The sequence below is a fragment of the Hemitrygon akajei genome, chromosome 27, assembly GCF_048418815.1.
Source record: "Hemitrygon akajei chromosome 27, sHemAka1.3, whole genome shotgun sequence".
NCBI classification, from domain to species: domain Eukaryota; kingdom Metazoa; phylum Chordata; class Chondrichthyes; order Myliobatiformes; family Dasyatidae; genus Hemitrygon; species Hemitrygon akajei.
The window spans coordinates 20,308,075-20,325,266 of NC_133150.1; the positions used below are offsets into that span (position 1 = coordinate 20,308,075).

The following is a 17,192-nucleotide window of genomic DNA, read 5'->3' on the forward strand; positions in this document are numbered from 1 at the left end:
CTGCTGTGCACAAACAATGCACCCATATCCATTACTACTGACGTTCCGGACGCTGCTGTGCACAAACAATGCACCCATATCCATTACTACTGACGTTCCGGACGCTGCTGTGCACAAACAATGCACCCATATCCATTACTACTGACGTTCCGGACGCTGCTGTGGGTGCTGTGCACAAACAATGCACCCATATCCATTACTACTGACGTTCCGGACGCTGCTGTGCACAAACAATGCACCCATATCCATTACTACTGACGTTCCGGGCGCTGCTGTGGGTGCTGTGCACAAACAATGCACCCATATCCATTACTACTGACGTTCCGGGCGCTGCTGTAGGTGCTGTGCACAAACAATGCACCCATATCCATTACTACTGACGTTCCGGACGCTGCTGTGCACAAACAATGCACCCATATCCATTACTACTGACGTTCCGGACGCTGCTGTGGGTGCTGTGCACAAACAATGCACCCATATCCATTACTACTGACGTTCCGGGCGCTGCTGTGGGTGCTGTGCACAAACAATGCACCCATATCCATTACTACTGACGTTCCGGGCGCTGCTGTAGGTGCTGTGCACAAACAATGCACCCATATCCATTACTACTGACGTTCCGGACGCTGCTGTGGGTGCTATGCACAAACAATGCACCCATATCCATTACTACTGACGTTCCGGACGCTGCTGTGGGTGCTATGCACAAACAATGCACCCATATCCATTACTACTGACGTTCCGGACGCTGCTGTGCACAAACAATGCACCCATATCCATTACTACTGACGTTCCGGACGCTGCTGTGCACAAACAATGCACCCATATCCATTACTACTGACGTTCCGGACGCTGCTGTGCACAAACAATGCACCCATATCCATTACTACTGACGTTCCGGACGCTGCTGTGGGTGCTGTGCACAAACAATGCACCCATATCCATTACTACTGACGTTCCGGACGCTACTGTGGATGCTGTGCACAAACAGTTGATCAGATGCTTGTGGCAGCCGCTCACCTGCTTCAGCCGGCAGCTCCGTCGCCCCAAAAGGAAGTACAATGTGCTTGGCCGTGAGCTTCTCAGCCCCTATCTGGCTGTCTGCCATTTTTGTTTTCTACTCGAGGGTCGCCATTTCGCAGCGTTCATTGATCGCAAACCCATTGTGCACGCAATGGCCAAAATAGCAGACTCTTGGTCTGCTTGGCAGAATCTCCACCTGGCCTACATATCAGAGTTCACAACTGATGTACAACATATCAAGGGGAAGAGTGATGCTGTGGTTGATTGCCTCTCATGGCCAGTGAGTGAGGCCATACACATCGGGGTTGACTACGCCGGCATGGTAGCTAACCAAGTTACTGACCCAGAGGTCCAGGCTTACTCAACAGCAGTCACGGGCCTGCGGTTGGCTGACATTAAGTCTGGGGAAGATGGGGTTTCTCTCCTATGCAATGTCTCAGCCAGTCACCTTCGTCCCATTGTGACCACAAACTGGAGGTGGACTGTGTTTAACTTCATTCACAGCCTCTCACAACTAGGGTGGAATGCCTCACAGTTGTTCTAAATTTTGTGTGGCACTATCTTCGAAAGGGTGTGCGTGATTGGCGTACAGCCCTTGTTGAGTGCTAGTGGGCGGAAATTAACTGTCATGTTCAGACACCACTGACACCTTTTAACATCCTTTAGCAATGGTCTGACCATGTCAATGTGGGCCTGGTCAGTCTTCTCCCCCCCCAAACAACCCCCCACCCACGGTTTCACACACCTCCTTACCATGGTGGACTATACTGCCACGTGGCCAGAGGTCATCCCTCTAGCATTGATGACGGTCACAGACATGGGCTTCTCAGTTTGTCACTTCCTCTGCTATTTCCCCCGACTGCGGTCCCTGGTTCCTAATTCACAGCAAACCTATGGACTGCCATGGCCCAGAACCTCGGTGTTAGGCTACACACCAGAGCGTATCACCTGCAGTCCAATGACCTACGCAAGCGGTTTCACCTCACCTTAAAGACTGCCCTGAGGACTCCTTTGACCGATGAGTGTAGGCACGATGGTCTCCCACGCATCCTGCTGTGGCACAGACTGACTCCAAAAGAGGATCTGCAGTCGTCCACAGCTGAGTTGGCATACTGGCAGCGTTACGAGTGCCAGGTGATTTTATTCCCGATGTCACAACTGCCTGTTCACCCTCTCAGCAGCGTTCCACGCTCCTCAGTAAATTCAGTTCCTACCTCCCATCAGTCTTGGGTTCCTGTTGACCTACATTCCACCTTGTTTGTTTCTGTCCGCCATGACACACACCAACATCCCCCTTAGGCCCCTTTACGATGGCCTGATCTGCATTTTATAATGAAGAGAAAAGACTTTAATCATAGATAGGAGGGGTAAACCTGACTGTATTTTGGAAGTTAGCCTTAAACGGGCCCACCAAGATTTGGAGGATTGCACTGCCATGCCCCTGGTATCATGACATGAGCATGTCAACACACCTCTGGATGTGGCAGAAGTGCTGGCTGTTCCTCCCCCTGTAGAGCTTAAGACGCGAGCCGAGCAGACCGTCAGAGCTGGGACAGGCTCACAATGCCAGTTGTGGTGATTTCTGGCTGGGGAGTGCTCTGTAGGGTAATGTAATGAGTGGAAACGTACCTAATTCACAGCCACCAACACTGAGTTGGGTTTCTCTTTAAGAGGCTGGTCGGACATGATGATGTAATAATATTAAGATTTTTACTGTGCTTTATGACAGATAGAATATAGTGGGGGAAGTGTCTGGTCATGTACTGTGGTAGAAGGAATAAAGGCATAGACTATTTTCTGAATGGGGAGAAAATTTAAAAAACCTGAGGTGCAAAGGGATTTGGGAGTCCTTGTGCAGGATTCCTGAAAGGTTAACTTGCAGGTTGCGTTAGTGGTAAGGAAGGTGAATGCAATACTAGCATTATTTCAAGAGGACTAGAATGTAAGAGTAAAGATGAGGCTTTATAAAGGCATAGTGGAGCATCGTAAGCAGCTTTGGGCCCCTTATCTAGGAAAATATATGTTGGCATTGCTGAGCATCCAGCGGAGGTTCGTGAGAATAATTCCGGGAATGGAAGGGTTAACATATGAGGAATGTTTGATGGCTCTGGGCCTGGACTCACTGGAGTTTAGAAGAATGAGGAGAGATATCATGAAAGCATTTGAATATTGAAAGGCATAGGTAGAGTGGATGTGGGGAGAATGTTTCCTTTAGTGGGGAGATTTTAGGACACCCATTTAGAACAGAGATAAGGAGAAATTTCTTTAGCCAGCAGGTGGCTGAATGAATATATATATATATATATATATATATATATATATATAGAGAGAGAGAGAGAGAGAGAGAGAGACAGAGAGAGAGAGACAGAGAGATATCTTAAACTTCATTACCATACTGTACGTTAATAAGACAGATAATGAATTTCACGATATATGCCGGTGATATTAAATCTGATTCTGATAACGGGTTTCTATTTAAAAGCAATATATATATATATATGTTGCAGAAAAGCTATTACTCGGACACGAAGGGAGATTGCTTTTGAAAGTCTTTATTAAAACATGATACGTATCATGGAGAGCTCAACCTCTTAAAGCAGAGTTCTTGAGACTCTCCCCGAGTACACAGACTTTTATCATTATATAGACATAGTGTATGTTATCAAAAGCTTCCAAGCACGTTTGTGAAATACAGCATGCAAGCAGGTAATTCCTTTGCTCAATAATCATGTCTTAGCACAGTAAAAAAAAATATAATCAGGTTACTGTTATCTTTATCTATTCAAAGCTATTTCTGTCTACAACCTTGAAGTTCAGCTATTTAAAAAAAACAGAACATCACGTGATTATGCTTTGATTACTCCCTCTCAAGCTAGTTAGCCCTTTACAGCAGTCCTGCAGAAGCAGTTTAAGGGTGCTGTGAAAAAAAACTCTCTAACCCCTTAGTATCTAGCTAGTAACAAAATTTCTTCCACTATATATATATGTATATATACGCACAGTGTATACATATATATTTCATATCAGAATGGATGTGCAGTGACACAAAGTCTACACTGAAGGACTGCAATAGTTCAGGAAAACAGTTCAGCACCACCTTCTCCGAGACAACAGGGGAAACTGTCGCCCTTGCCAGCGGTGCTCGCAACACATATGTACATCGGCTCCCCAAAAGCTCCTTTTCCAGGAGATCACAGAGCCCCACCTTCAACATCTGTGTCTCCTGATTCAAACCTGTTAGTAATTGCCACCAGCCCCGGCTTTGGTGCTGCGAAATAAAGCGGAGGGGTCACAAAGCCGAGGCGTCACCGTTTCCAGGGTTATTATCATGGGCTCCGCTTTCTCTCCCTCAGACCAGGAGTGTCCACGTATAAAGTTAAGTGAACCACTTCTGACCCGCCACGGGAGCAGCGAGGAAGGATGACTCCGACTCTGCAAGTACTGCTCCTGTTCATTGCACTGGAACTGCCCCAGCCAGCCCCCGCTCTCACCTTTGCAGAGAAGAAAGCCGTGGTTAATTCGCACAATGAGTTTCGCTCCAAGGTACCCGATGCCAGCAACATGCTGAAAATGGTAAGTGGAGTTAATTCTTTCTCACCGAATCTAAATATAACAGAAATCCTGGCGGGATTTGTCCCTGACACTCACAATTTGCCTGATGACTCTTCACCGACATTGTTTTAACTACTTGCGGCGAGGGCGCGAATTTCGACCGTCTGGTGGAGTCTCGGTTTGCGCGCTGAACTTCGCCGCGATGTCCTGCCTCGTTTAAATGCAACAGGCGCACGTTTTCACACCCGTAGCTTTCCACCAGGGAGAGGATTTTGACGAGAAGGAAACAGCAGCACCGGAGTGAGGTGGATAGAGTGAATGGAAGTTTAATTTACCTGAGCTGAAAGGGTCATGACCATCAGATAGAAACACGGAGGAGACGAAAGGGTGCTTCATGAAGAACGGAACGGCCACAATGGGTGAAACTTGCAAGGTCTCTCCAAACTGACTGGCTATAACTTTTCTGGTGAGACTGAGTCCGTCCATGTAATATCAAAATAGAGATATCTTAATAAACACAAGATATTCCAGAGTAACACACACAGAATGAGAAGGAACTCGGCAGCTCGGGCAGCGTCTATAGAGAGGAATAAGTAATCGACGTTTCTGGCTTGAGACCCTCCTTCGCTCTGTCCGCAACAGGCTGGAAAAGCGGGAGGCCACCCTCTTTAATCCTACTTGCCATTCCGATTCCGACACGTCGGTATATGGCCTCCTCTGCTGCCATTATGAGACCACTCTCGGGTTGGAAAGCACTACTTCATATCAGAACTGGGTCATCTCCAAACTGACATTGATTTCAATAACCTCTGCAATCTGCACCCCTCCCTCCCCCTCACACACCTCTCTTTTTCTATTCCTCATCCGGGCTCCCTGCTTGCACCTTCTCGGCACCTGCCTCTTCACCTATCTCTGTTGCCCCTCCTCCATCCCTTTCTCAGATTCAGATTCAGTTTATTGTCATTTAGAAACCACAAATGCAATGCAGTTAAGAAATGAGACAACGTTCCTCCAGAATGACATCACAAAAGCACGTGACAAAACAGACTACACCAGAAAATCCACGTAACGTTTGGCAATCCCCAATCCAGAGTCCGGAGAGGCTGCTGCGTATTAATATCGCGCTACCGTCTTAGCGCGTTCCCCGGAAAGAAGCTCCAAACCCACCAGACAAAACAAGACAAAAAACTAAAGCTACAGGACCTGCACAAAACCACATAGTTACAACAGTGCAAACAATAGCATAATTGATTAAAAAAAACAGACCATGGGCACAGTAAAAATAGTCCAGAGATGTTAAAAGACTATAAGTTCGAAAGAAACCACCACACAGTTTCCACAAGTCCTCTCATGGTTCGCTCCACTCTCCTTTTAAGTTGCTCCTTCTTCAGCACTTTACCTTTTCCACTAACCACAGCCCAAATTCTCACTTCACTCCCCACCCCCCCCACACCCTCACATGGTCTACCTAAAACTTGCTAACTTGTACTCCTTCCCCTCTCCCCACCGTTTTCCCCTTTCTGTTGCTGTCCTGATGACGGGTCGTGTCCTGACACATTGACTGTTTATTCTGTGATGTGTGATGAGCAAACCAGGGGCAGATGGGGTCCAGAGTTGACCCCCCTGTGAACTATGCTGCTAACGAGAGAGAGAGAGAGAAGAAGAAGAGGGGGGAGGCATCCTGCTGCAGATGCTGATAATGAGAGAGAGAGATGATTTAGTATTATGGCTTCTTCGATATTTGTTTACTTTTGCTCCAAGGACACTTTTGCCTACTTGTAAGATTCTTGCTGAGACAGCAAGGCGGGACCAGGTGATGGGCAGTTGATGGATGGCCGGTACCCTGGCAGGGGAGATAAAAAGCAAGCCTGCTGAGACACAGGCAGACACGCCACGGGACACTGAAAGAGCGTTGTGCACCCACAGGAAGGTGGGGGTTTGGAGGATCGATTCGGGGGAATTGATCAGAGGCTCACAGTGTGTGAAAACGGACCGGTGGGGGCTTGTGTGTGTGTCCACCCTCGTCTGGGTGACAGGCTCACCACTGAAGAATGGTCTGGTCGGGAACGGAGGGGTCACAGTCGGTGACCACAACAGGACAAGAAGACAACGAAGGTTTGCCTGCTGCAACGGTATCACCTCTCTCCCTCTCTCTCTCCAATGGTACAGCAGCAACTATCTCGACTTAAACTAAACTGAACTGAACTCTGCACCATCTTAAGACTATTCATTTACCCCTAGACTTCGATAGAGCTTGGTTTTGATTCCTATTTCCACACTTCTGTATATATCATTGCTAACCTGTTTTATGTATATTTGCATTTTATAATACTGTATTACTTAGTTTATTAATAAACACTTTTAGTTACAGTACCACCAGACTCCAACATATTATTCCATTTCTGCTGGTTTGGTAACCCGGTCACAGGGTACGTGACAATTCCTCTCCACTGATGGTGGCTGACCTCCTGTGTAGCCCCAGCATTTTGTGCTGTTTAGCATCTATTTATTTTTCTTTGATTAAGATCTAAGGGCTGATCAGATTAATGCTGATTTACACATAATTCCTCGAGATAGTTGCAGTTTAATAGCTGCATTAGGAAACACAGGTAAAAATGTTTTTGAATATACTTTTATAAAGGGTGGGGAGGGTGGTGGATAGAGGGGGTGTTGACAGAGTATTTTTATTATAATTCAGTAGAAAAGAAAACAAAATGGTCTAGGTTTGGACTGTTATTCATAAAGTAGGTTATGGGTTCAAAACCAATTCTAGCACACGAGCTAAACAGATCCAGTAATGTAGTGAGTGATTTCTGCACTGTCAGAGGCGAAATCTTTCAAATAAGTCTGCCTGTCCCAGAGTTTAGAACAGTTTTACAGGTCTATTTGGAGAAACAAAAGTTGGACATTTTCTGACCAGCTATTGATCAGTCATCATTTTCTCCTTTGTGGGATCATAGTACATACAAATTAGCTGATGTATTAACTTGCAGAAGTACAAAAATAATCACTATGCATGCAGCACATTTGGATTATCGTAGGGCATGAAAAGTATTGTATATCATTTGTAATTATTTTTCAGTTAAAAGAATAGTGAGGCGTCTGCTAGTTCAAAATACTTTGCACAAGCGTAGGACCCTTCTGATACAGGTCTGTACTTTCCACCAGATGCAAGGTGATAATGTAGTGTACTCTAGTGTAGGTTTTTTTCTGTTTTGTTTTTTACGTAGTTCAGTCTAGTTTTTGTACTGTTTCATGTAACACCATGGTCATGAAAAACATTGTCTCGGTTTTACTGTGTACTGTACCAGCAGTTATGGTCGAACTGACAATAAAACTTGACTTGACTTGACAAGACTTATTGTACAATTGTTTGTATCTGATTCCTAGCAGGGTAAGGAAGTGTAGTTCTTCTTACTGATTCTGCAGGGTTGGTTCACTGTCCTGTTGAGGTCTCTCACAAATAAACCTCACTAGTAGTGGGGAAACGATTGTTGAATTCAACAAGACTCGGACAAATAAATATTCATTGAGCTAGCTGCTTGTGAGGGTTGCTGGAGGCAATGAACAATGAAGATTCAAGATTGTTTAATGCCATTTCCAGTACACAAGTAGAAAGGAGAATGAAATAATTGTACTCCAGATCTGATGCAGCACAACAAATATAAGAAAGTGATAATTTAAAAAACAAAATAAATATAAATACATAAGATAGCTTATATACACAGAATGATTGCATATCTGTAAAACACTGGTAGGCATGTCTGTACATAAGGACAAGAAATAAAGTTGAAATATAAAGACTAAATTTTGAATACTGTAGACTGCATTAACAACCTCACTATGCATAACCACTGTTTTACATAATATTATCAAACAATGTCTCATAATGTTTATCACGGAGTAAATTTTATATCGCCACATTTACTTGCTCAGAGCAGGACTGAGTTACTGCTGCTTGTTCAATTCTGATAAAGTCCTGATTTTACATTTTCTGATCAATGGATTTACTTTTAGAGATGGGACAGACAGTTGGAGAAAATTGCTCAAAAGTATGCAAAGAAATGTGTGTGGGAACACAATCCAAACAGAGGGAGAATAGGAGAAAATTTATATGCAACAAATGGTCAACTAAATCCGGTAAAAGGAGTGGAGGACTGGTATCGAGAAGTTCAAGATTACACATATGACACAATGGCGTGCACCCCAGGAAAGATGTGTGGGCACTATACCCAGGTATGACTTCTTACTTGCTTCTCAAAACTTTATTGTATTTTTTGCCTTAGTATTTAAAAGCTGTGCAACTGTGGTACCTCATCAAGCTTGGAATATTGTGAAATTGAGGAAGTTGCTTGATATTGATGAAATGAACACTTTAGAATAGGTCTGAGCTTGCACATACAGTCTAGATACCCTTTTAAATTGTGTGAAGTGTGTCACTACCATATAATTTCTTGCTCTGTGAATTACCTTTATAAAAGTGTTGAATCTCTTATTTAATTAGAGAGGAAAATGAGAGTATGGGCTTTCCATCTCTTTCATGTCTTAATCTTAATGCAATATGAATTTCCTCCTCATAACTTTACATTTTATACCCGATTTGTTGCTGAATTAGATTTGTTGCAGATTTTGGTGTCTTCATTCATTTACTTACAATCGTCTGAGTTCAGGAAATGCACACTTGCATTCATTGCTCACACATCCCTCCAAGGAATGTAGATCCTTTTCGACTGCCCTTCCAATTCAAGGGCTAAAATCACATAAAACTTACCTAGTTTCATAAACTCTGCTTTCATAAGTTATTTTGAATTAGCTGCAGCACTTGGGTCAAAGTGACCAATGCTGCTGGAGAGCTCTCTTAGTATCCATTTTTGAACCACTGAATTTTAAGCATCCATACAGTTCTCTTCCATCATTTAAATCTGAGCATAATATCATAATCGGTTTTCATTTTGCATTCAAAATATGACTCATTATCAAAGCAAACTCTTTTTCCTCCAACTCTGGAGTCTGTCATTGCAACTACTTTTTTCATTTTTTGAGTATCTGTTAATAACAATTCTCAAATAAATACTTTTCGACATCATAGCAGACACTGCTATCTTGGGACATCACTGATTGTATTTATTTTGTCACCTGCTCATTTATTTTGCTCATTATTCACTCCTATTTGCCCCTAGACCTGGGTAAACATATGTATATCATTTCCATATATAAGGTGTGGCGGGGGGCAGGGAAGGATAATGAAAAACAAATAGAGCTGTTAAATTTATCCTATGTCCATTTATATGTTTACCTCTCTGATTCAACGTATATCTGATTCAAAGACTCCTGTTAGCTTAAAATTAATCAAATTACACAGCTATAACATGTTGTCTATTCTGTATCTTTGAATACACATCTTCAAAATTAAAGGTCTTTTCATCACTATTACTGACTTCGAAGTGAAAGTTGCTTATATTCACAGATCTTGCCAAACTAGAAGGGGCAAAAGAATCAGATTAGAAATAACAGAATGGGAAGGACCAAGTGTGAAAATGGATATAAAATGACATCTCAAATTTAATGTGGGACAGTGTGAATTTTCGTGTATCGGAATGTATCAAACGCACATGCCTAATAAAAGATAATTCAGAAGAATAATCAAATGCTGAACTACAAAACCATGGAAGGAGAATACAAACACTCCAGCATCCAGGAAATTTCAAAGAACGATGCCTCAAACGATCCATCATTAAGGACCCCCATCACCCAGGACTTGCCGCCTTCTCATTGCTATCATCAGGAAGGAGGTACAGGAGCCTGAGGGTACACACTCAGTGTTACAGGAGTAGCTACTACCCCTCTTCCATCAGATTTCTGAATGGACATTGAAACCTTGAACACAATTATGCTACTACTTTTTTCTTGTTTGGTACTACTTATTTAATTTAACTTTTTACATCATGTAGTTTCAGAATCAGGTTTAATATCACTGGCATATATCATGTAATTTGTTATGTGGCAGTAATACATAACAATAAAAACTGTAAACTATAGTAAGAAGAATTTCACGACATATGCCAGTGATATTAAACCTGATTCTGATTCTGAGGTTCAAGTTAAGGCCTGGCCTTGTGTGCTTTGTCTATTCTGATCACTAAGCAATGCGGAAGTGAGCTGTGCTGTTCATCAAAGGTGTCACAATTCAGAATTATGAGGAGCTATTTAGGCTTTTCGGCCCTGAATGGAGGCTGCTGAGAGATGATCACCTTAAATTGTGAAACAATTAACAGCTCCAGTGACCTGGGTTCGACCTTGACTTCCTGTGGTGTCTGTGCAGAATTTGCATGTTCTTTGTGTGACATTGTGTATTTTGTCTAACATTGGTCCAGTTTTCTCCAGTATCCCAACAACATGTAGATTGATACCTTGACTGACAGCGCTGAGAATTAACATGCTGCTGCTGGAACCCCTTTCTCCATCATAATTCTGCAATCCCATGTCTCTCAGATTCCACCGTCAATCCTTGGATCCTTGGAGCCTTCATATTCCTCCCATCCCATCTTCCCTGAACGCTCCAGCTCTTCTCTCTCCTCAGACTCTACCAACCATCTTCCTCCTTCTGATCCCATTTCCTCCGAACTTCCCCTCTCTGAGGCAGAACGTTCGGCCCTCAGTAAGGGCCTCACCTTTGTCCCCACTGTGCCTGCACCTCAGTGAGTTCTGTGCCCGTCATTATGCTAAGTTCTTCTTCCACCACCTCCATCTCCATGCCGACTTCTTTGCCAGGCACTCTGCAGCCCGCACTGATGACCCCCCTCCTCCTGCCTTCAGCACTCCTCTTCCTGGACACCCTGCCCTGGTCTTCTACCTACTCTGGATCTTTTTATTGCTAACTGCGGATGAGACATCAACCATCTCGACTTTAACACTCTCCTTCCATTCTAACTTCACTCAGTCCTGATAAAAGGATGATGGCCGGGACATTGACTGTTTACTCTTTTCCACAGATACTGCCTGGCCTGCTGAGTTCCTCCAGCATTTTGTGTGTGTTGCTTTGGATTTACAGCATCTGCAGATTGTCTTGTGTTTTTAGATTGATAAATTAGTAGGCAATGTAATTTGCCCTGATGTATGGGGGAAGGAAGGGAATGAGATTATTGCAGAAAGGTGCTTGATTATCTTCTGTCTCAGTGGGCTGGATGACTTGTTTTCATGCTATACAAAACTATTAGAAATAATTGAAACTGACGTGTGACATTGAGGCAAAGGTTTAAGTCTGAGAAAGTAAGTTATAGGAGTACTGTAATTACAAATTGAATCATTGGCTTAGGGAACAGACTTCTCCACAGAATGGGGAATGTGAAAAACTTGGAATAATGTAACAGTCATTAGGGAAATTTGGATCTTCACCAGCTGAAAGCTAAAATATTTCAAGTTGCCTTTCCCAATGATAATAACATTAGTTGTGTTTACTTGCGTGATGAATGGTGGAACTGCCAACAGTAAGCAGGAGGTGGAGATTTTAAAAGAAATAAAACAACAATGGCAGGATGGAAAAACCATAGGGTTAACCAAAACTGTGGAAATTTTCTAGGTTAAGGTTAAGATTTCAACAGCAGTTTAAAAGAAAACAATATAATGGTTTCTTGTGCACATCAGAGGCTCTGACATGTCAGAACTGATCTGGAGGGCACAACAATCATTCTTGATCATAAATGTCAACTAACTTACCTCATGTTTACAGATCATCGTAAGCTCAGTTTAGCAAAATATTCGATTTCACATGTATCCCATTGTTTTACAGGTAGTATGGGCCACCAGTGACAAAGTGGGCTGCGGTGCTCACTTTTGTGATAAACTGCAAGGTCTGGATAGTAAAAAACTCTCTATTCTGGTATGCAACTATGCACCTCCGTAAGTACAAATTACCTGCAAGGATCTTTTAGCCAATCTAGAATAAAATACATTTCTTATGTTACACCTTTGCGTCTCTGATCTCTTCAATTAATATTCAGTCATTGACGATGAAGTAATAATATGCCACCATTAATGTAAATAAGTGCATAATGAGTAAAAGTCACAGATCCAAAATATCTTTTGCATTATTTGTGAATACAAAACATTTGAAAATTCTGATCAGATTTTTGCATGGTATTTCTTTTCTCAGAGGTAATTACATTGGTTCAAAACCGTATAAGAAAGGAGCTCCCTGCAGTGCCTGTCCACCTGAATATAAGTGCATTGATAACCTTTGCAGTAAGTATGCTTTTGCATGATAATTGAAACTAAATTGTAACTGACTTATTGTCTTCCTCTGCTATTTATCTCTTTAAAATATCATGGATCTTGAAGTTGTTCTAACCTAATATTCAAAGTTTACAAACTATTATCTGACATGATTTATACCAGATCTATTTTGGTGAGACTCTAAGTGCAACAAACACTCTCAAGTGGGTAAGCTGTTGCAAAAATTGGCATGCTGTACGGATTTGATGCTGCTCTGCATTCTAGAGCACTATGACCTGACTAATTTTCTTTCTGATATTTGTACAGCTGAACAAGCAATCAGTAGCAGTGGGCCTACCACTAGCAATATGAAACAAAATCACTGTTAGTTGTAAATTGATTACTATTGACTTTTTTTATATAATTCTATGTACTGAACTCTAAAGGGAGGAGCGTGGTAAGGAGAGAAGGCTTTTACAGAATTATCCTGAGCAATTTTCCAACTTTAACATGCAGGAGACATTTTGCTGTTTACATGGACATCTTCACTTAAATCTGCTGCTTGTTTCAAAAAGCAAAAACCAGCAGATCATAAACAACATTGAACTCCAATCCAGAGAGAGGGCCTCGACCCAAAACGCTTTCTTCCATAGATGTCGCCTGACCCACTAAGTTCCTTCACCAGTTTGTATGTTACTATATTCCTGTTTCCAGTCAAGATCACACTGACCACTGATAAACTCTGTTCAGAGAACAGATTACAACCTACTCCCTTGCTGTAGAAGGTCGAACTTGGCAGGAGAACATCTCAGCACCAGCAGACTTCATTTGATCCTCTCTTCTAAGGTTGTCTGAATGGAGTTTGCACTTGTTCTCTGCATGGGTTTGCCTGGGGTGCTCGGGCTCACTCCCAAATCTCAAAGCCATGTGGGTTCATAGGCTAATTCCCGATTCAAAACTAGATGGATAGTTCAGAGTTCAAAGTTTCACCACCAGCTTCTCAAAACACTTCATCACTGTGGATGTAAGTGCTACTGGATAATACTTATTGAGGCAGGTTATCACGTTTTTCTTTGGTATCAGTATGATTGAAGCCTGCTTGAAGCAGGTGGGTGCCTGAAATTGCCGAAGCGAGAGGTTATTGATCTCAGTGAACACACCAGCCAGTTGATTAGAACAGGTCTTTAGTACTTGGCCAGGTACCCTGTCTGGGCTGGATGCTTTTCGTGGGTTCTCCCCGCTGAAGGCTACTCCCACATCAGCCTCAGAGACTGAAATCACAGGATTGTCAGGGGCTGTGGGAGTTTGTGATGGTTCCTCCATGTTTTGTCCGGTCATTGTGAGCATAAAAGGTATTGAGCTCATCTGGAAGCAAAGCCCTGCTCTCGCCTATGTCACTTGATTTAACTTTATAAGAGGTGATAATATTGAAGACCTGGCACAACTGTCGAGCATCCTTTGTTGATTCAAGTTTAGTCTGGATTTACCACTTTGCCATAAGATAGCTTTCTGGAGATTGTACCTGGACCTCTTGTAACTTTTTTTGATCAGACTTGAATGCCTCGGATCTGGCTCTCAGCAGTTGCAGATCTCATGGTTCATCCAGGGCTTTTTATTGGGGAAGACTCAATGATTTTGTGGAAACTCGCACATCTACAACTTTTTTTTTAATAAAGTCTGTGACAACCATGGTGTATTCATTCAGATCCACAGATGAGTCCTTGAACACAGTCCAGTCCTCTGGCTCGAAGCAGTCTGGCTGCTCCTCTGCCTCCTGCAAACTCTTTGTTGTCCTAATCTCTGGAGTGTTGCTCTTTAGCCTCTGCCTGTTTGAAGGTAGGAGAAGGACAACAAAGTGTTCAGATTTACTGAAGTGCCATCTGGGCATGGAACATGAGGAATTGCTTATCTTAGTATAACAGTGGTCTAGTGTGTTGGGACCTCTGGTACTACAGGTTATGTGTTGATGCTAATTGAGCAGGGTTTTCTTCAAACAGGCCTGGTTGAAATCCCTGACTATGATCTGAAATGCATTGGTATGGACTGGTTTTAGTTTGGAGAGGGAATCATGTAGTGTCTCATGCCCTTGATTATAATCAGTCATTGGTGGTATGTAAACTGCAGCCAGGATTATGGAGGAGAACTCCCTAGGTGAATAGAATGAATGGCATTTGACCATCAAGTGTTCAAGATTAGGGGAACATGAGTTTGACAAAACAACTACATTGGAGCACTACCAAGAGTTTATCATGAAAGACACACCTCCACCATTTTATTTATTCCAAATCAGTGGTCTGGACCATACAGCAGATTGAGAAGCCTTCCAGTTTGATCGGTGTATCTGGTATGCCTGGAGAAACCCAAGCCTCGCTCAGACATACATAGAATATGCAGCAATCTTGCCCTCAGGTCCTCCAGCAACTGCACATTTGCTAGCAAGATGCTGGGTAGTGGGGGCCTCATCCCTCTGCGTTTCAGCCTGGCTTGGAGTCACCCACCCTTGCTGGCCTTGCTTTCAGCCATGATGATGAACCTTTGTCCACCTAAAGATGCCATACCTGCTTGGTCTGCTGAGTCCTTCAGAAGATTGTGAAATCTAAAGAGCAAACACGAGGAAATCTGCAGATGCTGGAAATTCAAACAACACACACAAAATGCTGGTTGAACACAGCAGGCCAGGCAGCATCTATAAAGAGAAGCACTGTCTATGTTAAGGGCCGAGACCCTTCTGCCTGGCCTGCTGTGTTCCACCAGCATTTTGTGTGTGTTGTGAAATCTAAAGTTGATTTAAAAGGACATTACAAGCTGCAGGTTGCAGTGAGAGTAATTCAAAAGAGGTATATTTGGAAGTATTGTACATAGCCTGCAGAACTTCTCCATGACTCACCAGCTCTATCTCGCAGTGTAGAGCAGGGAGCTAAGCATGCGCCCCTTTGGTGCTGATGGAGGTTGTGGAGGAGATACTGTTGCCAATCCAAACTGCAAGTGAGGAAATTGAGGATCCAATTGCAGAAGGACGTAATGAGGCCAATGTCTTGAACCTTATTGATTTGTTTCCAAGGGTTAATAGTAATGAATGCTGAGCTGTAATCAATAAAGTGCATCCTGATATATGCGGCTTTGCTGTCCAAATAGTCCAGGGTTGTGTGAGGAGCCAATGAAATGGCATCTGCTATGGACCTGTTGAGCCGGTAGGCAAATTGGAATGGATTCAAGACACTTCTCAGGCAGGAGTCGATATGTTTAATCACCAACCTCTCAAAACACTTCATCACAGTGGATGTAAGTGCTTTTGGATGATAGTTCTTAAAGCAGCCTACCATGTTTTCCTTAGGCATTGGTATTATTGAATCCTGTTTGATACAGGTGCGTACCTCTGACTGACGAAGCAAGAGGTTAAAGGTATTGGCGAAAGCTCCAGCTAGTTGATCAACACAAGTCTTTAGTACTTGGACAGGTACCCCGTCTGGGCTGGATGCATTCCTTGGGTTCACCATCCTGAAGGACGATCTCACATCGGCCTCAGAGACTGAAATCACAGGGTCACTGGGGCCTGTGGGGACTTGTGAAGGTTCTTCCATGTTTTGCCAGTCAAAGCAAGTGTAGAGGGAATTGAGCTCATCTGGAAGCCAAGTCCTTTTGTCACTTACGTTACTTGATTTCACTTTGTAAGAGGTGATCGCTTTCAAGCCCTGCCACGGCTGCCAGGCGTCCTTCATTAATTCAAGTTTGGTCCCGAGTTACCACTTTGCAAATGAGATGGCTTGCCAGATGTCATATCGGGACCTCTTGTAAGTTACTTGGTTGTCATTCCCAAGTGTCTCTGATACGGCCCTCAGCAGATTACAGATCTCATGGTCCATCAAGGGCTTCTGGTTGTGGATGACTCTGAATGATTTTGTGGGGACACATTCATCTAGGATGGTTTTTATTAAGTCTATGACAACCATGGTGTACTCATTCAGATCCACTGAGTTGTTGAACATGGCCGATGCAACTGAATCAAGGTAATCCCATAGCCACTCCTCTGCCTCCTACAACCACCTCCTCGTTGTCCTAATCTCTGGAGCCCGTGTGCATGTAGGAGAAAAACAGCCAGGTGATGTTGTGTACTTGGATTTTCAGAAGGCCTTTGACAATATGCCACACATGAGGCTGCTTAACAAACTGCAAGCCCATGGTATTACAGGGAAGATTCTAGCATGGATAAGGCAGTGGCTGATTGGCAGGAGGCAAAGAGTGGGAATAAAGGGAACCTTTTCTGACTGGCTGCCGGTGACTAGTGGTGTTCCACAATGGTTTGTTTTGGAACCGATTCTTTTTACTTTATATGTTAATGATTTGGATGAGGGAATTGATGGCATTGTAAAGTTTACAGATGATTTGAAGATAGATGGAGGGACAGG

The 17,192-nt window shown here is 43.2% G+C and overlaps 1 protein-coding gene across 1 annotated transcript in view; it reads left to right on the forward strand.

Moving 5' to 3' along the window:
- The first annotated feature begins 4,279 nt into the window (after nt 1–4,279).
- LOC140717169 (peptidase inhibitor 16-like) overlaps nt 4,280–17,192 on the forward strand; it is a 45,905-nt gene continuing 32,992 nt past the window's right edge. Inside the window, exons 1-4 of the mRNA XM_073030459.1 lie at nt 4,280–4,596; nt 8,593–8,811; nt 12,365–12,474; nt 12,728–12,816. Of these exons, the coding sequence (XP_072886560.1) occupies nt 4,444–4,596; nt 8,593–8,811; nt 12,365–12,474; nt 12,728–12,816 (571 nt within the window). The 5' untranslated portion in view covers nt 4,280–4,443. The remainder of the gene's footprint in view (nt 4,597–8,592; nt 8,812–12,364; nt 12,475–12,727; nt 12,817–17,192) is intronic.